This window comes from Chenopodium album, chromosome 7 (assembly GCF_948465745.1).
Source record: "Chenopodium album chromosome 7, dcCheAlbu1.1, whole genome shotgun sequence".
In the NCBI taxonomy this organism is placed as follows: Eukaryota; Viridiplantae; Streptophyta; class Magnoliopsida; order Caryophyllales; family Amaranthaceae; genus Chenopodium; species Chenopodium album.
The window spans coordinates 6,691,417-6,714,700 of record NC_137840.1 but is presented as its reverse complement, the minus strand read 5'-3'; the positions used below and the strand labels follow the sequence as shown (position 1 = coordinate 6,714,700).

The following is a 23,284-nucleotide window of genomic DNA, read 5'->3' as shown; positions in this document are numbered from 1 at the left end:
GTCCAAACCTACCAACAACGTATGGCGCGACATTTCAATAAAAATGTCAAGACTAGGAACATCAAAGAAGGTGACCTGGTGCTTAAAGCACTCCGCAAAAATGTGTTGGATCCAAGAGGAAAATTCAGACCAAATTGGTCAGGTCCGTACATTGTTAAAGCCATCTTGTCTGGCGGAGCGGCATAATTGGTAGACATAGACGGTAACGGTTTCCACAATTTAACCAACTTGGATCAACTCAAGAAATTCTATGCCTAGTTGCATGGGTTCATGACCCAATAGAGCTACGTTTGGCCTGATTCCTTTTTAAGGATACGTAGGCAACCCCTCAAGGGGGCCCGACCACTTTAAAAAAATTAAATCCTCCCTCCGTCGATCAAGTATACGCACAAGTTCAGCATTGCGTCACAACAAAACAGAGCTAAAAAAAGGGGGGGGGGAGGGTTGCCGCGTCACGGGACAATCCACCATGTCACGGCACAGTCCACCGTGGCACGGTGAAATTGAAAAAAAAAAAGAGTTTGCCGCGCCACGGGAAATTGTACCGTGTCACGGCAAATTTTCACAGGGCGCGGTGAATCTGCGAAAAGAAAAAAAAATGCCGTGACGCGGCAATTTCCAACGTGTCACGGAATTTTTTACTGTGGCACGGTGGAATTTCAGATTTTTCGATTTTTTTAGTGACGTAGTCTTTGCGAATTCAGTTATTTGTTCGATCTTTTTTTTTATTTTCATTCTTCCATTGCGTCCGACTCCTTGACTCGGATATTAAAAAAAAAAAAAAAAAGTCATTGTATTTTTTTTTCTTAAGGCGAAAATAAATATGCTATTATTATTGATATAAATGTGACTACAATTATTGGCATCATGCGCCTTATTTTAAATTATAAATCATAAAAGCAAAGCAATACTGATCTAATCTCTCTTCACTTTAGGAACCTCCTTCTCTTTTTCAACTAGGTTGACCTTCACCATTAATGTGTCTTTTGTATCCCGAACCGTCACACCCCTAGTCGAACTTTCACCCCTTTCACCTTTCTTAAAATTCTTTGGTTGTTTCTCTCTATTAACCATTTTCTCCTTACCCTTCCCTTTCACATAATTCTTCCTTTTCGGCATTATAGGAGTCTTAAACTCAATCCCTTGTGTTCTTGGACCTAGACGATCTTTAGGAGGCGCTTTCTTATTTCCAAGACGGCTCTTCACATCAGATTTGCGTGATCCGACTTGTTCCCTCCTACTTCTAGGATTCAACCATGCCTTGTATGCACTAGATAAGGGAGGAGGAGCTTGGTTACTCGCAGATACGATCCACAAAGGTCTTCCAATCCAATAAGTCTCGTATTTGTGAACGTTACTTTCATGCAACGATACTTCACGAGGACTATCGTTATAGCGTGGGACTACTTGTTCAAGTCCATACTGTCGCATCAGTCGAGAAGGACAATAAAAAGTCAGTCTTGAGATACTAGGAACACGGCAATACGGAGTATCATTCGTACCAACCATCCTAGTAAGCCTCCACCAAGGCACTACCCAACGAATGGAAAATTCTCTCTTTGCAAAGAAATTTTTCCAGTCTTCATACGACATGTTCACAGAGTAATTCTTCTTCCTGCGGACTAGATCGTTAGGGCCATATTTTTCAATATCGTCGGGGGATTCAAATAGTTCTAAACGCTCCATCAACCAAAAAAAAAAAAAAAAAAACAGTAAAAAAAAAATTGCAGATTCCACTGTGTCACGGGGGCTACTCGGAGCGTATTTTTACCTGCAGCAGTACTTGAGAGCCCTTCCTGATGGCTTTCCGGTCAGCCTTTGCTTCGTCAAGGCCACGAAATGTTTCTCCAAGGCACGTAGGCATAGGAGACATCCCAGATTCAACATGTTCAAGCACAGACGCTAGACAAGCATGTCCTACCCTACCGTTTGCAAATAAAAGCTTGCTAAACATGCAAAAAATATATCCCCTAGCTTCTACGGTATACATGATAAGACTCAGAGATAGGGCGATCGAAATATAAATTTGCAAGTTTTTCTAAGTCTACCTCGTTACCACACACAATTCTATTTAAATATGGATCTGTTAGATTCAGATGGCGTTCAAAGTCTTGGTAATAATACTCCCGTAAGGTAGGCATGGCAATAAGATTTCTGGCAGGAAATCCAAAGATGGCACCGAATTCCTCCGGCAGGGGACAGATTTCATCGTAATCAAATTTAAAACAATGTGTTTCTGGACTCCAATAGTCTAATGCTGCCCTAAGAAAATCATGTTCAATCGCTACATGCCTCGGGGCTAGTAAACCCCTAACATGAAACAATTCCAACTCTCTTTTGTCAACATTGGTCAAAGAATAAGACCAGTCACGCAGTGTATTATCAAAATTATGAGACATTATTATTGAAATATGAAATTCTAATTATTTTGTGTTTCGTAATTATGCATATCACGAATATACTGGTCCTATTTTATAGCAAAAACGCTCGGAGCTACTCATAAATAATCTTTTTATACGCGTAAACCACACCGTTGTAGAATACGCGCATCGTGACACGGGAAGTCCCACCGTGTCACGGGAATTTGTGCCGCGACACGACAGATCTTGCCGTGACACGGTGTACGGTGCCGTGTCGCGGTACCCACGCGTTTTCTTTTTTTTATCTTTTCCTGTATCTATCCGGATTTTTTTTAGTATTTTATCTTCACCGTTTATTTTTCTGTTTTTCGAGAGTTTCATTCCTAATAAAATTCTCAACTTTTTTTTATTACTATTTTTATTTTTTTATTTTTATCATTTTTATTTTTATTTATTTATTATTTTTTATCATTTTATTCATCGTTATTATTTATTATTTCTATTATTATTTTTCTTTGGGGAAGTTATGAACCTCGTCCCATTTCCAAACATATTTATTTTGGAGTAGTTGTAAAACTTATTCAGAATTTTCTTTTCTTTTCTTTTCTTTTTCTTTTGGGGAAGGTCGGTATCCTCCACTTACTCTACTTACGTTTTTTTGTCGCGTCATTAATAACTACACAATCACACACAATGAGTCTCAAGCACACACTAACACACACTAATAAATACATAATCTGTGAATAATGTATAAAGCAAGTCATAATAAATAAGCAGCGTCAAGTGACATCACAGTATGTACAAATAAAGACCCTCGGTCAAAAATCTGCAGAACTAGAAGAGTTAGGATCAGTGTCATCTCCAGCCTGTGAATATGGGAACGGTGAGCCAAAGAGTCCCGCCATCATCCGAGTACGAGGAGTAGTATCCCTACTAGTCCCTGTAACTCCAGCAGCAGTCAAACTCAAAGCAGGACCCGTCCAACCGGCAAACGGTGTAGACTGACTCAAGGAAATGGGAATCATCGGTGGAGGCATCGTCCCATACACTGGAACTGAAAACAAGCCCGACACCGGTGGAGGAATCCCAGACGACGGAGCTGAAAATAAGTCAGGATCCACGGGAGTCAAAACTTGCCTAAACTCAGGCTGTGAAGGCTGTGAAAACGACTGTCGCTGCCTCTGACCCTGACCCTGAAAGCGCTTGGAAGACTGAGGCTGCTGCCACTGAGCCTCCTGAAACGGCTGAGTGAGGATCCCGCGGAGACTGAGAATGCCGATGAACCTCAGGAGATCGTCTACCACGACTAGGCCCCCCCTCATCCGAGCCTCTATGCCTCGAGTGCGAGCGGGACCTCTGTTGCTCCTGAAAGATACAAAATCAAAAGACGTCAACAATGCAAAATAAAACAAATGGTAGAAATGGGAAAAAATGAACATACCTCAAGAACATCGCCAGAACTGCTCCGACAACTCGCACCATGCCGAAGCTTGATGATGCAGTACTTTAGAGCGTCAACCAGCTTCATGAATCCCATCATCTCCGGGCGGGTAGGCTGAGAACCAAACAGATAAAAATCAGTAACAAGCGGTGTTAAAAGGGATGAATAATGCATCAAAAACTTACCGGCTCAAAAACCTCAGGCAGAGACTCCTGCGCCTGTCTGAAACCCTCTGGCGCGTCAGCAATATGGTCCTCAGTAATACCAATCGACCCACGGGGCGAACAATCGTCTGAAAATACGATGGAATAATCAAGTTATTCGACTATTTAAACAGAGACTAGCGACAAAACTCCTCAAAAGAAATCATACCTCAGGAAGGCGGGGTGGAGGAGCCAGAGAGGGAAGCAAGTCCTGCGCATAATCACCCTCCATGCGCACAAGCTCCTGCCAAGGAAAAGTGTAGCGCTCTCCCCTGTTTATCAACTCCCTAAGCAAGCGCGAGTCCAGCATTGACTCCGGTGGAGATAAGGGCACCACAAAGCGATCACCACTGTGCTGACGAACGACACGCTCCCCCAAATAACAGAAAAAGCGTTCGGTACCAACCAAAACAGTGCGGTGCGTTGAAAGCTGCAAGGCCTCGGGAAGCACCAAGGACGATAATGGACATCAATAGCAACCTGAAAACCATAAAAAGTTGCAATGAAGCACCGGAAATAACGTCAACAAAGAAAATAACAGGCTACAAAAGTAATTCTTACGCCAACAGAAGAGGTGCCTCGGCGTAGCAGCCCGCGCAGCGTAGAGACAGACTCCACCCGTGACTCTCCTAGGTCACGCCAGCTGGCCCCGACAGGGAAGTCATGAACCACTCCACGACGCCGTCGAGGAGCCAATCCTGGGAAGTACTCGTAGAACCATAGCTGCAATGAAAAGTAATCTTTGAGCACATGAGTCGAACAAATTAAAGTAAAACAAGAAGAGGAAAGGATCGTCACCTTTACGACTCTCCATAAACCATAGACAATGACAGGGGACTCGTCGTTCAGATGCTTACAGCCATGACGTAACGACAAGAGAAGGTCGACATATCCGAGGCTGGCTCAGCTAAAGGATCCTATCTCACTGATCCTGACTAGAGAAGGGAGGTAGCAAAGGAGTGCACACGAACTCCTATCAGGAGAAAGAGTCATGGAAATGAGAATCAAAATGAAGATCCGCACTCGCTGCTCAGCTGATGTCTCCTCCATGTCAAAACCACGGGCTAAAACTGAAGCCAGCTCTGATCGCCCGCTCCTAGGACCACCTCGAGACACTGGCTGGGTCCTGATATGCTGAACGATCGGACCTAACAAATCGGCTGCCTCAGCCGCTCCCCAAGAAAGATCAGACATCTGTGCTACGGCCCGATTAGTGAAGCGTAGACCGCTAATCATGCTAAAGTCCAGAGGGATCACTGTCATCTCCCCCCAAGCAAAGTGAAATGTGTTGGTAGTATCCCAAAAATACTCCAACAACGCGCGAACGACTGTCGCACCACAACCCCGAGGGCTGCGAAACCCTACGATCGCCAAATAAAAGTCCACTAAACCAGCTGATTCCCATAAGGCGTTCGTAGCAGGATCCCTCATGATAATTCGATGAAGTTGAAGAATCAAATCTCCGGCTCCAGAATCGTGATGGCGAAGCGTGCCGTCAGCTATGCCGGCAAGTGGACGATGAGAAACGTGGTTCTCACGATAGAAAACCAACTGGTATGAGGTCCACGGAGGTAGAGCCCACCTACCTCTACCCGTAGAGGCCCGAGGCTCAGACTCTAAGGCTTCGTCATCCATACCCTCGGGAATCGTGGGAGTGTCCTCCCGAAAAGCCTGACGCCAGCCATGAGTGGAAAGATCGCGATCCTGTCGTCTAGGCATACTATTATAAAAATAAAAATCTAAATGCTTAGCATCATTTCCTAAAACATTTAGTTATTTATATCGAGTTGCATTTAATAAAAAATCTAAATGCTTAGCATCACTTCCTAAGTTATTTAGTTATTTATTGAATTATACGCTAAATTTTTACCTCAAGGCTAAAAATTGGCAAGATAATGGAATTATTTATAGTACTTAGTTTCTCCATGACGAACTAATACTATTTTCTCCTAATTGCATGATACTATGTTCTCCATGACAATGTGGTACATACACAACACAACACATGTCTGAAAATTGCACAAAAACAATAGATCGACGCATCATGGCATATTTTACAAAGATCTATAACCAATAGGTCATCATTTCAAGTGCAAAAGAACAACAAAGAACACCATTTACCACAAGTAGTACCAAAAATGGTGATTTGCTCAATTCTTCACCAAATTATGTAATTTTTGTCTCAAATCGCTCACAAACACGCATACATACATATACAAGTAAATTCATAGCAAGAATTTCAACATAAACCCCAAAATAAATAAAAAAATCCCCAAATTGATTTTTAAGGGTTTTTCATGAAATTACTCATTTGAAGCAAATTCGAGACAAAATCAAGGGAAACTTACATAGATCCTTGTGAAGAACCAAAAATGAAGAAAGTAGCAAAAAATTAGAGCAGAATTGATGAAGATTTGAGCTCCAAAAGCTCGAAAAGCCGTGAAGACCGCAGCAACCGTCGTGACACGGTCATCAACCGCCGTGACACGGTCAGCAGCAGCCGTGTCACGGTGAGCTTGGAACGTAACGGAGCTTCGGAAGTAGCAACGACGACCTCAGGTGACGGCGACAACAAGCGCAGAAACGAGCAGCAGCAAAATTTCAGCGAAGAAAAAAAAAAGGAAATAAGAACCAACAGAACCGCCGCGCCACGGGAGAAAACTCCGTCTGACGGGAAAAAAATCCGAGCGCCGGTGAACCCTTGCCGTGGCTTGGTAATTTGAGCAGAAGGAAAAAAAATAAAATGGAGAAGAGGAAGTGCGGAAATAGCAAGAAAATGGCAGAAAGCAGCTTGAATTTAAAGCCAAAAAAAAGCATCCCGTTACATCCCATTTCCCGTGCGACGGTTTCCGTTACCATGTAACGGTAACATATTGACATGGCGCACGTGGTCTGGACTGGTCAAAGATGCCAGTTGACTGATTTGCAGCCAACAGATTTCCTGTGTCACGGGAATTTGTTCTGCGTGACGGGAATCCCTACCGTGTCACGGGAAGCTTGCTTCGTGACACGGTGGTCCCGCGCATGCCCTGCATGTCCCTTGAAGCTATTAGCGAATATTCCTGGCATTTTGACCAAAATTGCACGATTTTCCGCGCAAATTGGACAGTTAATTTTTCAGTAAAATTACTCTAACTAACGGTTGAAGGGTATCAAAATTACTATTTTGCCCCTAGGAAGCGTCAAAATCAATATTTTAAACACCTAATATGGTCGGATAATCGACTTGAAGGTGTGAATCATTTGCGGCCCACGTTCGGGGATAATCGAACCATCATGCACTTGCAAATTTCAGCGATTACAGTAGTTGTCGGCTTTCCTCAAGCATGGAAAGCGTTATCGGTGGATTTTTCTTCAAGTATAGAAAACCGCCAAGTCGGCTTTCCTCAAGCATGGAAAGCGTTATCGGTGGATTTTTCTTCAAGTATAGAAAACCTCCAAGTCGGCTTTCCTCAAGCATGGAGAGCGTTATCGGTGGATTTTTCTTCAAGTATAGAAAACCGCCAAGTCAGCTTTCCTCAAGCATGGAAAGCATCATCAGTGGATTTCTTCAAGCATAGAATGACACCAAATTCATACGTCGACTTTCTTCAGGCATCGAAAGTATCATCCGGTAGGTTTCTTCAGGCTTAGAAAACTACCAAACTCCTCAATCGGCTTTCCTCAAGCATGGAAAGCATTTCAACAAACGTCATTCGGTGGATTCCTTCAAGCATAGGAAGCTGCCAAACTCATTTGTCATCGATACACTGGTGCCAGATACGTATTCTATCCTTCTACTCTTTTATCTGTGGAATTAACATTTTTCTGCAGTTATCGGCGTGTACAAAATGATTTAGGATCGCAGAACGTCTTAAATCATTCTCCGTCCCTATCGACTACTTTGACTATCGTTTTCGAAACTGACGTTTCTACAAACTCAGTCAAAGTGGGGGCTTCTGTAGACACCTAAAAATGTCTCCCCAAAACCAAACCCGATGATGAACAACCTTTCACCGCCACTATTGGTCGGGTTCAGTATTTAATCCCGAGAGTGCTTAAAAAATCGTATTTGATTAAATTCGTATTTTTGAATATTCCATGGATTAGTCTTGATGTTTGGTAAAAGCATAGTTTTAATTTCAGCCCAAACTTATTATTTAATTTTAGCCCAAACCTTTTTTTATTTTATTGTTTTATTATTTATTTTTGGCCCAAACCTTTTATTTATTTTATTTACTTATTTTCTTATTTTAGCCCAAATAACAATAAATCAGAAAAGGCCCGAAATTATCAATCGACACTTAAAATGCTGAACGAAATAAGGGTTAAAAATGAATTTAGACGGAAAAGCGGACTGAAAATTCCCGCGCCAGGGCAGCTGTCCACCGTGTCACGGGAAACTTTCCCGTCTGACGGTGGGATTTCCCGTGACACGGGAAACCTGCTGTGACACGGGAATTTCCGTGTCCTTTCCGCGTAAACCCTTAACGCGTTTTCTCCCCCGTTTATTAAATATTTCCCGCGTCACACAAAATTTGCACCGTGTCACGAGAATGTTTCACGTCTGACGGTGGGATTTCCCGTGTCACAGTACAGTTTGCCGTGTCGCGGGATACTTTTTTAGGGTTTTTATCATTTTAAGGTTCCGTGTGTTCCCTCAACACATTTTTTCTATAAATACCCCCGCATTTCTGATGTACGGGGCATCAACGAATTCTCTAGTTTTTTTTCTCTTCTATGCTCTAGCCTAAACACTAGCCTACCCTTATTCTTTCAAAATTCCTTCTTCAAGTACTCCAAGGAGTCCATACTTTACTCGTGGTTCTGTCCTTAAGCCAAGGCGTGAAAGGTAGAACTGTTTGAGGGTTTGGTCTCAAATCAACTCTACTTTATTTAGTTTAATTTAATTATTGTTTTATTATTATTTCCTTGAAGTTACTAACTCGTTTATTATTTTGTAGTTGCAAACAAACAGAATCAAAGTAAGAATTATGTTCCTTTTATTTCTATTATTTTTCTAACGATTTTATATTGTTGGAATTATTGTTAAATTGCTTCCAATATTAATGTATATTCTATTATTATTATGATCACCATATTGCATGTTTAAAGGGAATATGTAATTGAAAATCACGCCTAATAAGATAATTTGGACAACCGGTTTAGGTTCCTTTTTAATCTTGTTGTTTAATCAAGTGATCACTAATATTTTAGAATTATATGTTGCATTAATATTAAACCAATTTAGCATAATAATAGTTTGGATCGGAGCAAATTGAATTTTTGTTTGTATGCCTTTGAGATCGCAGGAATCATTTTTCACTATAAGAATCGAGTAGAGGCCAATACGGGCGAATGTGACTCCATGACTCACTTCGTACCATCATCCCCGATCCTCCTTTCGTGGTTCCGAACCATATGGAGTTAGTAATCTCATGGATTATGAATGGGGTGTAACCTTCACGGGTCAATCGTTGTTGCCTATCGTTGTCCCTTAATTGTGGTTGCCTTTTATGATCCGTGAACGGTTTACAAGTTCCTTAAAAACTTGTTGGCGGCTCCCTACTTTCCTTGTCCCTAATCGTATATGTCAATTTCCACTTCCTATGAGTGCCAAGCATATTCACCACATGCTTTAACGTAGGCGCACTTCGAGCAACGCCTACAAGTAGTAATACTTTATTATAAAAATAGAGCAACATAAAAAAAAAAATTTAAAAAAAAGAGTAGAGTTAAAAAAAAAAAAAAAAAAAAAAAAAAACTCGACCACCATTGTTCTTTCCTCCACAGCGTTTCACGGTGACCACCAGCTTCTCACCATTGTAAGCACTCTGCGTGTTGCCTGGATTCTTTCCTATCGCCTTTTCTGACCTTCAATAATGTTTACTATTTTATTTGGTGTACTCGGAGCATTATGACTCGGATTTTTTATTTTGAATAATTAAGTTTGCTTTGGGAAATTAGGTTTAGATTTTTGAGTGATTAAAGGTTATACTTCCTCCGTTCTGTTAATATTGCAACAAGGAGGAAATTACGCATCCCAAAACACATTTTATATGCTAAATATCTATAATTGTGTACGAGTAAAAATTATAAAAAGTTGATATTGTGAAAGTATTAAATAAGACGAATCCAACAAGATCTCACTTGACTATATTTTGGTTAACGTATAACTCATATTATATGGTCAAACAAGAGCGATGAATAGTACAAAAAGTCCATTGTTGCAATATTAATAGAACGGAGGAAGTATGGTATTTAGTGTACTTGGAGCATTATCAAGATGTATTGTATGCCTTTTTCTTTTTGCAAGCTAACATAATAAGCATTAGTGGGCTGGGAATACAAGTTCATATTAGTGGGCATAGAGGGACGGAGTACAGGCAGAAATCGCAATATAACATTAATGGCTTCCAATGCTAATAAAAACGCGATCTCTGATAGTGGATATAAACAGTAATATCCCTGTCATTGATTGCGGTTCTCGGTTGAACTAGGATTAATAAAAAGAAAAAAAAAAAAGAAGGCAGGGCTAGTTAACATATCTACGTGGACAATATTTAGGGAATTAGTTTTTAAACCAATGAAAACTGGGACATAATTTTAAATCAAGCAATTTATAGGGGAAACGTTCATTTTAATTTACTTAAAGAAAGTATTCATATTTTTTCTCTAATAAAAATAATTGTTTATTTATTGATTAGAATTCACATCAAAGTAGTGTGTATATTTTTTTTTATTTTTTATTTTTTTTTTCATTTTTGTAAAATAACCAGTTATATATATAGAAAAGTTGATATTAATTTTTAAAAATTATTGTTATCGTGCATGGCACGAGACCTAAACTTTTTCATGGATAGTGTGGAACAAAAAAAAATAGAAATTACTACAGTTTGTTTAGAATTTTAGATGTAGTGTAGAGGTGATTATTAGTCGGGTTCAGGCCGGGCTGCGTCCAAAAAATTAATAATTTCTATTTTTTTTTGTTCCATACAATCCAGGAATTATAGACAATTGGTCGGGTCAGACAGGCTAAGTCCTAAAAATTAGTCCATTTCTCGAGCTGGGCTAAGATTCGGGTCGGAACTCACGTGTCCAAACTCGTTCAAAGTAGCCCGGTCGTGCGGGCATTTAGGGCCGAGTAAAAAAAAATTAAAGTTGCATAAAAACGCAATACCAAGCTACCCAAAACCCGCTCAATCCGCTCTAATAATGTATTGTGACTATTCTTCCAAATAAAAAAAAAAAGGTAAAGTTATATGTAGTCCTTAAGACTACAAATAAGCATTTAATACATTTTTTTGTTTGATATTAATTTGAATACATGACAAAATCACGCGTAATTTGGTGTAATTAATGAACATATATTTCATTTGTTTTTTTTTTTTTTTTCTCTTTTAGCTTCTTATACATAGTCCTTAAGGTTTTATAAATTAAAAAAAAAATAAGTATGTATAAGGCAACAATTTTTTTTTGCAATATTGATCTTTAAGATAATAGATATCTTGATCTTGCAATAAAAAGGGATCTCTTGATCTCTATTTTTGTAACTATCTACTATTTACATAAATATTAGGAAAAAATAATACTTTTTTTACTTCTACTTTTTTTTTTTATTTGATTATACATTTACGCTATCTTATTTGTTAGTTTCAAATAAAAATTTTAGGAAAACTTGATTAAATTACCATTAGAAAAAGTAACATAAATTAACAACAATAATACAATATTTGGCCTAGCTTCCATAAATAAAACAACATTGTGATTGTCCTTTTTTTTTTTTTTTTTTTTTTTTTTTTTAATTTTTAGAGGAAACAACATCTATCTATCTATCTATCTATCTATCTATCTATCTATAACTATAACTAAAATAAAAACCGCTTACATCACCAATGTACACATGTCAATTTCTCATAAAAAATTTTCCCTCCAAAATTGCTTATGACATCATTTTTATCAAATTTTTTTCCTTCCAAATTCAATATTAGGAAAATAATTTTTAATAAATAAATTAAAGTGTGAACATCAATTAACCAAAAGCGTATTAGTGATATTTCTCTTTCCAAAAACCCACATTTTGTGAGTTAATTATTTTATATTGTATTGAATTTTTTATTCTAATTCGTGCATCGCACGAGTGCTAATCTAGTTCTAATTATCCTAATACCACCTTTAGGCTATCTACTTTAAATAAAATAAAAAATCAATAACTTGTTACCTGGATAATTTATTTTTATACATTTTATCTCTAAAAAAATTGATTTCAATTTTTAAACTCAAACCCTCTCTTCTCCCCCCTCATCCATCGCAGCCACCTTACGGCTACCTCTACCTTCAAACACCCCAACTTTGAGCAATCCCTTGCATGAGTTGCATCATAATCGATAACCCTTACACTCTAACAATAGCAACTAGTGCAACGACAATCGACCACCAACACCCCCTTATTTAAGGTAACAACCTTGGTGGTTGGGTTGATGAGGTTAGAATCTGGTGTGTTGTGTTGGTTTTCGCATTGTGAAGGCTGGTAATCGATTTAGGTGATTTTTAAAAGGTGTAGGATGTTTTAGGAGTGTGTGGGATTAACCAACGTTAGTTTAATTACATTCATGCCATATTATGGCACATGAGAAATGATGTCCGTCAAATTCAAGTTAATATAATGGGCTAGATCTGTTCTCACACATGAATGTATTCTCATATAAAGAAAATGTTTTTACAAAGTATTACTTGATGTGGTGGTAAGATTGTCACCTCACAACTATGTGGTTGTGGGATAAATCCCTACTAGAGAGGTAACTAGGAGTGAAGATTCCCTTATCCTTCCACCCCTATTCCTAAGGGTAAAATCCCTCGTACCCGATGTGGGTAAAGTACAAGTTTGATTTAGATTAAAATAAGTAATCAAATCGATTAAACCATCAACTAGACATATGTTGCACCATTCCATCCATAATGATCTCAATGTAAACGACTTGATTATCACCTCGCGTACATATCAAGTCATGCTACTCATGAACTCATGCCCATTGGGCCATCACTATGGTTAGATTAGTTACACCGACCTATGTCAAAAAACACGACGTAGCCAAGTTTAGAGCCCTTCTTCAAAAGACATTTCCCCCACTCTTTCTTTCTTCTCCATTCTCCATTCTCCATTCTTCGTCGTTCTTTATCGCCGTTAAATCTCTCTCGCCGAGCTTCTTCTACCATCACACCACCTTCAAATCTCCTCATTGCCCCAAAATAAGATGAACAGAATCACCAGCCTCGCCGCACTCCGGCGCGTCACCGCCGCAACAGCCGCAGCATCACTCTCCCAGACCCGATCCCTTCAGCAAGCGGCTCCCTTCAGCAGCTCCGCCTCTTCTCACTGGTTTTCCGGGAGGTTTAGCCGTCACTTTGGCTCGAATTCTCCGGCATCTCATTCTCTCCCTTCTAATGGCATCGCCGGAACTATGTTCTTCTCTGTTGCTGCTGCGACTACTTTAACTCAAGAGGCTCATGCTAAGGAACCCCTTCAGTCTCAAGTTTGTAAGGACGTTGTTCTTTACCAGTATGAAGCTTGCCCTTTTTGCAACAAGGTTAAAGGTATTATATTTCTGCAAATTTTCAGCATTTTCTGCTAAATTTTTGCTTGTCTTTGTGTGCTTGGGATCGTTTTCCAATGTTGGAACTTAGATTTATGTATGCAGATCAATGTGGAATTTATTTGTGTTTCTGGGTGTTATTTTTTTTTTGTTTAATCATGGGAGAAATTATGGTTTTTGGTTGTGCTCACCAAGTGTTCGACGTATTGTTTGAATGAAATTAAGTTGTGGTTACAGTCACAAAGAAGAATATTGGCATTTGATACTTTCGGAAACATTTTCTATTATAGATAGGGATTAAGTTGTGCCATAGATTCTATAATCTATATTAATGGTTTAGTCTTGTGCTTTTGTTGTTGGGTATGGATCACTTTTCTTTGTTATATTGATTAGAATAGGTTGATTGCCTTGAGAGACACTTTGGAGGTGCTAGGGATCTAAGAGGATCTCTTGCTCGTGCCTAAGTTATTAAAAATTTAAAATGTGAGCAGAGGAGCTGAAACTCTTTTCTTTTGCGGTTTTAGTGATATGTGTGGATGAGTTAAGTCTAATTTGGAAGAGTTTAAATTCGTTACACTTGAGCTATAAGATTGTGCAACACACGGGGATGAAGAGCATTATCCTTCTTGTATGAGGATATAAATAATGGAATCTTTGCTTTTATGTAACCCATCATGGATTGCAAGATAGCTAACTAATACAAAATACAATCCAAGGAGATGTGTCTTGCTCTATGTTATTTGTGATTTATTCTAAGGAAAATTTGTGCCTAAGTTATTTTTTTTTTATTTCACCACCCATTAAATTAAAAGCGCATTTATTTTCCTACCTTTTTCAAAAAGTCAGTTGGCTTTTCCATCAGCAGGCCCTATCTAACTTATTTTCCTCCTTTTTTTCCCCTTCTTTTCTCTCGATTTCACCCTTTCACTATTCTATTGCACTCAACTAAGCCCTTCTCTCATTCAATTTCTTCAATAAATTGCTAAAAAATCATCAATCTTCTCCCTCTTTCTTCATAAATTCTCTGTCAAGTGTTCAACCACGCCTAATTGTGGAAAACCCCCAATTATTTTGTCCCAAGAACCTTAATTGTGGAAAACCCCCAATTAATCTGTCCCAAAAATCCTAATTGTGGAAAACCCCAAATTAATTTGTCCCTAAGACCCTAATTCACAAATCCACCAATTTACCCTAATTGCAATGGGCGAAGAACTCTAATTTATTTAAGAAAAAAAAGGAATCATACCCGGGAGCCATTTTAAAGAAAAAAATCGGGGGAAAAAACAGTAAAAAGGCTCAATATAGCCGTTAGTAGCCATTAGGTGGGGCCCACTAATAGAAAAGCCACCGGATTTTTGAAAAAGGTGGGAAAATAAATGTGTTTTTAATTTAATGGGTGGTAAAATTAAAAAAAAAAAAAAATGTTAACGGTGGTAATTTTAGATAGGTATGCTATTTGGGTGGTAATTTACAAATTTTCCTTATTCTAATGGGTGACATTAAGAAAAAGAAAACAGTAGATGCCATTTGACCCGTAAGAGAGAATCATTGATGGATACTCTAACTAGTGCAGTCCTAGGGGATGTGTCCTGCCTTATGCTATTTGCAATTTATGTTTTTTTAATGGATGACATAATGGAAGACAATATAATACCATTTGATCCAAATGAGAGAGTTGATATATTTCAAGTTAGTTTTTGATGCCCTTCAAGTTCTAGGCCTTCTAGCTGGAACTAAGCAGGAAAAAAAAAGGTTATTGCCACAGTAAGGTGATGTCAACAATGCTCCTCCAACACTTTTGGAAGACATACTTTCTAGAAAGGGGGTTTAGAATTTGTATTTTTAAAATCAATAATTATGAGAATGACCCATTTATATGGGGTTTAAGGGTAATGGGTGTCATGATCTGAATTGCGGGGGGCTATCATAGGCATGAGGAAAAGTTTTGGGTTTAATTAGGTTCACTATATTCCCTATCGAGGTTAATTCATCATCGTTTCACCTGCAATTGAGCCATGCTATGGACTTGGAGCCTAAGCACTCTCCTAGACCAGCTTATGAGTTAGGGACAAATACTCCAAAATATGGAGGGGTGGTGGCTGGCAACTATTGTAAGGCTAATGTTTACGGACTCCTCCGTAGGGAAGTTTGAGGGGGATATAAGAGGAAGCGGTTTCCCTATAACAAGCCCTACTCTCAAGCAATGAGTCAATTGATAGCTTGAATCAATTGGTTATGAATTAATGTGATCGGTTCAAAGCCTCTCGGCTCGTGGACATTCATCCTTATATAAGTAAGCACGTAGATTGGGTTGAATGGTTGATAGCCCTAGAAGCTAAGTATCGTTGAGATGTATACTACATAAGATCAAAAGAGGGGTCAATTACTAAGAGTCAAGGGTGGATAATTGCCACATAGCTCAAAACACGGTATAAAAGAGAGCTTTTTTTGCTCTAGGCAAGGTGCATTCAAAGAAGAGCACCTTGGGTGAAATTTTTAGTTGTTTATATTATGTGCCCCAATTCAAAGAGGCGCACCCAAGTCGTGCCTAGCCGGATCAGGACCTTTATCGCTTTAATTTGCGTTGAGCTTTTTTATACATCATCTCGAAATTAACCAAATAAGGCAATATATTTCATAGATAGTTTTAGCAAATTTTCATTCACCAAAGGAGTTATATTTCATTATGGCTACGTTTAAGCTAGTAATTAAGCCCTAAGGAAACCTTAAAATAGAATTAGTCCCTCTGTTATGGGTAAATTCGTATTGTCAAAGTCAACGACGAATGTAAGAGTACTCGGACAAATAGCATGTGAAGTGGCAGAGAGTATAACAGATTTCTTAAGTCTAAGGAAATGATAGGAGCATAGACTTGGTCTACCCATGGTGTGCCAGAAAGATAAGGAAGAAAGGGATTAGTTGCCGTTAGTAAAGTTGGTTGATCTTATCATCTTTCAACGTCTATATCTAGCCCTAATTGAAGCCTATATAAGGAGCAAGTCGGATTATTAGAAGTACACATTGCAATGTCGCTATTCATACTTACATTACATTGTATTTATTCCGATCATTCGTTTTACATAGTGAAAGTTTGGTAGATCCTCATTCTACCCGCGGTTTTTACGTTCTTTGGGTTGTTCGCGTCACCAATTCCCTGTGTCGTTTATTTGTTTCATTATTGCTTTTATTTAAGGTTTTATTTAGTTGATCCGTATCCTAGATTTTGCTATTCAGTCCCACTTGACAAATTTAGCATAAACACCCTCTAATTTAAATTTCCCATCCATCCCAAATCAAACTTTCCCTAACAAATTGGATGTTTCTTTTGTTGCTCCTTTTCAAGTAAATTACTATGGTTTAAATGTTACCTCTCTTACCTTACTTTTCTACCTCCCAAATCAAAACTATTCAAATTCTGTATTTCGTAACACTTTCTCGTGCTATTTTTCCTCGATCTACTATCACTTTTTTCAATATTTAATAACACTAGTGTCATTTAATAACCTTACCATTTTATTTTTTTTTTAAAAAAACAAAAAAAAACTACGTTATTATACCACCTTTTATAACACTTTTTATTTTTAATTAAAAAAAAACTTATAAAAATTCTCTTGAAAGCTCACCAAAACCACCTTTTTTTTTTTTTTTTTTTTTTTTTTTTTTTTTTTTTGTAACACCAAACCTAGTTTCGGTGTTTGACTTTTTTTTTGGCATTGACCTGCACGTGTTGCGGCAAACCCCCCCTTTCTTATTTCCCCCCCTCTTTTTTTTACCTCTAATTGAACCCCCTCTTTCCAATTCAACTTTCTCTCTCCTCTCTTCTTTCAACCAAGCCTCAATTACTCTCCATTGAAAAAGGAACCTCCATTGTTGACTACAAATTGCTGTAATTAACCTAATTTCAAGGCTAGTAACTTGTTTTAATTAATGAATTGCTTTTTAATTTTGTTGGGTTTTCAAATTTTCATAAATTAGCGTTTGTAATTGGAAATTAGGGTTACTATTTTGGGACTGATTTATGTCCACCAATGTGTTTATGATGGAATTAGCTGTAATTTCGAAGGGGCAATGTGTTTAGGATCCCCACCAATGTGGTCATTGATATTTTTTATTTTTATTTTTTTATTTTTTTTTATGTATGTGCTTATAATGTTGAACTTCAATGGAGGAAGGAGGTGAGGTGGGGTATTTGGGTAGATGGGGGTGAAATTTTCATGGAAGTAGATTTATTGGGTGAGATGGTGGTGGTGAAGGTGGTAGTGAATTGGTGGTGGTGGTGGTGAGTTGGTGTTGGTGGGTGGCAGTGAGGTGGTGGTGGCGGTGAGGTGCTGTCGGTGAGGGAAAAGGGAAAAAAAAAAAGGTGGCTTTATGAGATCACATGATCCACACGTGCAAAGTCAACGCCGGAAAACCAAGTCAAACACCTGAAATCGGGTTAAGGTGTTACTTAGCAAAAAAAAAAAGAAAAAAAAAAGAAAGTGGTTTAGGTGTGCTTTCACTAGAAAATTTTTATAAGGTGTTTTTTTCTAAAAAAAAAAGGGGTTTAAAAGGTAGTTTTTGACAATTTTTCATATTATATATTAAAAACATTTTCCTAATATAGTTAAGATAAATTTTGCCAGTGTTATTGCATTTAAATTAGTATATTGTTTGAGAATTGATGATAAAAGTTACTTTGGACTTTAGATCACAAATCAAAAGTGTATCATTTTGAGATGGATGGAGTGAATATGACTGCGTAAATTGAGATAAATGTTTTCTCCATCATATCTTTAAATTAGGTAAGCTCAGGGAAAGATGTTCACTTATATTTATTCACCCCTAGGCTTCCTTGAGTCCTATCATTCTGTGTGCATGAGGTTTCAGTTTTCATGCATAACTTTCTTGGTTGTAGGCTAACCAGGCAAGCATGCACTACTCATGTTCTAGCTATTTCTGGAAAACTATTACGTTTATATTTCTTGGTGCTTCCATATAACGCAACCTGTGGCTCAAATGGAAGCACCTCAAATGCTTCTTCTATTGCCCAAATAGTCAAATACTGCAGTGCCCAATAGCTTTGCTGAAATTACTTTCCTGGCGTGTTATCCTAGCCTTGTGGCTGGGGTAATCTTTACTGGTCCCCAGTGTAGGCGTGCCTAGGCGCTGAGGTGCTAGGCGATTAGGGTAGAGCCCCTTTTTTGCTCTAGTCGAGGCGCATGACATAAGCAAATTTCTTTTACTGCTTTATGTTGGGCACCTCAGTTCAAAGAGGCGCACCAAAGCACCCCTAGGCACAGCAGGACCTTCATCTCCTCATTACGATTTGAGCCTTTTTATGCATTGCTGGTGCCTGTGGAACTGCTGGGAATCAGCAGTAGCTTCAGTTTCCACATTCTGGATAGCACTTGCTTCCATTAGGTTCTCAGTTCAGTATTTAAGCAACAAGGGCATCTTGGCAAATAAAAAAATTTAATTTGGAAGGTTTAACCATGTATTATTTCTATTTCAGAGCTTTCCTTACAATTCTCAGAATAGTAGCTTAAACTTGTTTCATAGGCCATGGCCATGAGACACAATATGATTAAAATCAAAGCTGTCATCTAAGCTTAAACGTCCAAGCCTTATACCCCTGCTGTTTATAACTTTAAATATTGCAGCATATGTGACTCCATTATGGACAATTTGACGTTGGGAATCAGTGGCATTTGGGCAGGTATCCTCAATTGCGGCCTAGCCAATAGCCAACATATGGCTCTCACTGGCCTTGTGCCCTTGTTGATGCTTTTATTCTAGCTTGCTGGAAACTCAAAGGCAGAACTGCAAGGCCTCCACAGCTGGGGGCTAGACATAACGAGCCTTTGGTGCTCACTGGACTTGCTGATACGCTTCTGCTGGCCTGCTAAACAAGCACAATGACTGTGGTAATCTCCATTGTCAAATGTAGCTATCTGGAAACTGTAGTAGTTTTACTCCTAGGTTGGCTTTTGATTTTTTTTTTTGTCCTTGAAACTCTCAAAATGCTTAAGATACGACTTGACAAGGTGAACATTAGCTCTTACTTTCGTCTGACCTCTTGTGCATCCTCTGGCTTCAAAGTGTAAAGTAAAGCAACAATCATATTATTTCAGGATAGCTGAATAGTAATTTGATGAGAAGACACTGTCACCAAAGATTCAAGGGAATTTACTGGACGTAGGATTATATTGAGTCAATCAACTTAAAGGCTCACTAATTATGTTGCGCTTATTGTTTATTGTGAAGTAGCTGATGGTCTTGCAACTTGCAAGTTGGGTTAGGTGATGATCTAGCTGATTACCCCACTTATAGAGGGAGCATCTATCTGGGCATTGAGGCATATTTGTTGCTGATGTTATAATGTCCTAACTTCTAATATCCAATCATGATCTAGTGAAGTTCGATCCAGAGTAACTTATGTGAACTGAAATTAGAATTTTATCCAAATACTTTACACTACTAGCAAGTTATGGATCTTCCAGTGCACTTTCTCTCTTAGTCTGGATTATGCCAAGTTAAAGTGCAAATTACCTTGGCTCTTGTTTTTTTTTTTTTTTGGTTTGCAGTTGTAAATGTTGGTATTTGGTGTTTTGTTGCCACTGTGGACGTCTTGTAAACTTTCGTATAATTCTTTTAGGTTTTAATATAATTTTATTTCCCAAATAACAGTGCATATTGTTCAGTAGTTGCTTGAATTTGAAAGGGAGAAGATATCTGGTACCCAGATTGCCATTTGGCCCTTGTGTTTTTGTCTGGGCTAGTGTTTGAACTGCTCTATAACATATAATTTAAGATGATATTATATTAATACTACTGATCATCTTGTTTACCATGTTTAATTGTTAAATCCCAGCTTTTCTCGATTACTATAACATTCCATACAAAGTTGTGGAGGTTAATCCCATCGGCAAGAAGGAGATTAAGTGGTCAGATTACAAGAAGGTGCCTATTCTGACTGTTGACGGTGAACAGATGATTGAGTCATCAGGTTTGTGATCCTGAATATTTTAAAATCTTCTTAATAGTTGCTACTACTAGGGGTGAGCATAACAAGGTACCCCGTAAAAATTCCTGGAACCGGAACTTGTTGCAAAATGTTCCTCAAAATGAGAACCGGAATCAGACCTGTTGAACTGGTTCCTGGAAATTGGGAACCGGAACCGGAATCTAAAGGTTCCGGTTTCGATTCAGGGTACCCTGTATTATAATATACTCACTAACTTTTTCGCTGATTTATTAATAAAAACCTGGTTGGTCACTAATTTATAATGTTTGCAACTTGCAAATAAGACAAACTAATAGTAGTTGTCTAACAAATTTAATATATATATTTTTATAATTGTAATTTTGATATTTATTATTTAAAAATTGAGTAAGAATTAGTGTATTATTTGAAATTAAGTGATACTTTTATCAGGTACAGGGTACCCTACAGGTTCCGGTTCCAAAAAATTGAGAACCTGAACCGGAACCTGTTACAACAGGTTATCCAGTTTGCTACCCGGAACCGGAACCTCTTGTTTTTTTGCTCACCCCTAGCTACGGTTCCGGTTCCAAACCTACGGTTCCTAACAGGCTCCGGTTCTTATTCAGGGTACCCTGATTTTTTGCTCACCCCTAGCTACTACCATTCATTAGTCAAGAATCATGTTCTTTTAACTTTGTGGTTGCAGAGATTATTCAATCACTTTACAAAAAAATTCATCCGGAGGGATCCACTGGTTCTAGCACAAGCACTGAAGAAGAGAAGAAATGGCTGGGGTGAATACAATATCTTAATCCTTTAAGTTGTTGCCTCATTGCACCTGTGTGTTAGGTGTGAATTGGTGGTTGTGATTTTAGGCAGGCTTTCAGCTCATAAAAGAAGTCTTCACTCCAGACATTTAAAATTTATTTGTACTAGCATCGATTTTGATTTACAAGAGCTCTTGAGAATAATTGACTTACTATTCCTATGACTATGCAATTTAAGTGTTAGCTTTGAGTTACACATTGACTGAAATTCATCTCTGACTATAGGTGGGTGGATAGTCATTTGGTGCATGTCTTGTCACCAAATATCTACCGATCAGCGGGTGAGGCTCTCGAGTCATTTGATTACATCGCAACCCATGGTAAGTGCTTTAATGGTTATCCAGTTTCAAAGTTTCAGTACTGCTGCATATTTCTCACTTTTCACAGACATTAGGATACTTTTCCTCTTTTTTGTCGCCATTGTCACATAGATGATAGTTACAACTTCCAAGCCTTTAAATTCACAATCAGGACCATTATCAATTCTTTCAATTGCCGGATTAAAAATGTTATGATGCAATTTGAAGTAGTACTCTTCAGATGATAGTATTAGAAAATATCATGGCATACAAGTTCAGAGGGACCTGCACTGATGTAAACTTTGATAGTACATTCATCTCCCAAGATCTGGCAATCTTTCTAATTCCATTGGAGCACTTGAAGAGATCCTGAATTTTTAGCTCACCCTTGTGTAAAGAAAGAATATTTTTCTATGAATTTGGAGGCACACTGCTCCAATATTATTTTATAGTTGATTAGCTACACTAGTTACTTATTTAATAGTATGATGCAATTTGAGACTAAGATTTTATATGAGTTGTAGGAACATTGTGGAATTGGTATGTGGTCAGAGGTTCACTGATATGAGTGACCATCAAACAACTTAATTGACTTTGGGACAAGTTTTGTCACATAAAATTCCTCGCTGGACCCGTCTTTGACACTGCAAATGTTAGCCTGCTCTAGCTTATTGTTGTATGGAACTAAATATGATGTTTAACAAGTATAATTGTAACAGTGATGACATGTACATGGGGGAGTTGGGACTGGAAGAGGTCTTTCTTCCTCCAATTTGTACAACTTTGGGCTTACTCTTGTGTAATGTGCAGGTAATTTTGGCTTCATGGAGAAGATGGTAGCAAAATATGCTGGTGCTACAGCCATGTATTTTGTGGCCAAGAAATTGAAAAAGAAGTATAATATAACTGATGAACGTGAATCCCTGTATCAATCTGCAGAAACATGGGTAGATGCCCTCAAGGGTCGGCCTTTTCTTGGTATGCATTAAGTACCCACCTGTTACTCGTTTGATCTAATGAAGTTACAGCTGTAGATGATTGTATGGTTAATGTAAGATGTAAATGTAACAGGTGGCTCAAAACCTAATCTGGCTGATCTTGCTGTTTTTGGTGTCCTGAGACCTATACGCAACCTACAATCTGGCAGGGACATGGTGGAGCACACACGCATTGGTGATTGGTACTCTCGGATGGAAGAAGCGGTGGGGGAATCTTGTAGAGTAGCTGTGTAGCTCTATTATCATCGAGCATTCCGCCTCTCAGTAACTTTGTAGTCTTGTTTGTTTGGTTAAGTCTCTATAAGCAGTGACAGTTGAAAATATCTTAATTTCAAAAAGTAAATAAAGACTAGGAGTCATTAGACGTGTACCTCATATACACAGATTTGTGAGGATATAGACAATTTTTCATCGCGTATACATTTTTTGCAGGGTTACACGGCTACCAGCCTCCTATTTCTTGTAGGTAAATTTGCCATACCATCAGGAAGAGATATAGCTCGTTTCTCCCAGTTGTTGACATAAACGGTGGTTAAATACAAAAGAAATGTATTCTTATTCATAGTATGCAAAAGATGCTTGGAAAAAGTTTATGGAGTTTTTGCTGTACGCATTTCTAA

The 23,284-nt window shown here is 38.3% G+C and overlaps 1 protein-coding gene across 1 annotated transcript; it reads left to right on the top strand.

Moving 5' to 3' along the window:
* Positions 1–13,079: 13,079 nt before the first annotated feature.
* Positions 13,080–23,284, top strand: LOC145640858 (uncharacterized). Its single transcript, XM_081692094.1, has 6 exons — positions 13,080–13,577; positions 20,427–20,561; positions 21,247–21,334; positions 21,593–21,687; positions 22,477–22,644; positions 22,738–23,284. The coding sequence occupies exons 1-6, from the start codon at positions 13,238–13,240 to the stop codon at positions 22,896–22,898; spliced, it is 987 nt and encodes a 328-aa protein (XP_081548220.1). The 5' UTR covers positions 13,080–13,237; the 3' UTR covers positions 22,899–23,284.

Bases quoted from the DNA above. Each gene is read 5' to 3' on its own strand.
- LOC145640858 (XM_081692094.1), top strand. From the start codon at position 13,238: ATGAACAGAATCACCAGCCTCGCCGCACTCCGGCGCGTCACCGCCGCA. The intron at 20,562-21,246 runs GTTTGTGATCCT...TTGTGGTTGCAG, and splicing joins ACAGATGATTGAGTCATCAG to AGATTATTCAATCACTTTAC. The intron at 22,645-22,737 runs GTATGCATTAAG...TAAATGTAACAG, and splicing joins CAAGGGTCGGCCTTTTCTTG to GTGGCTCAAAACCTAATCTG.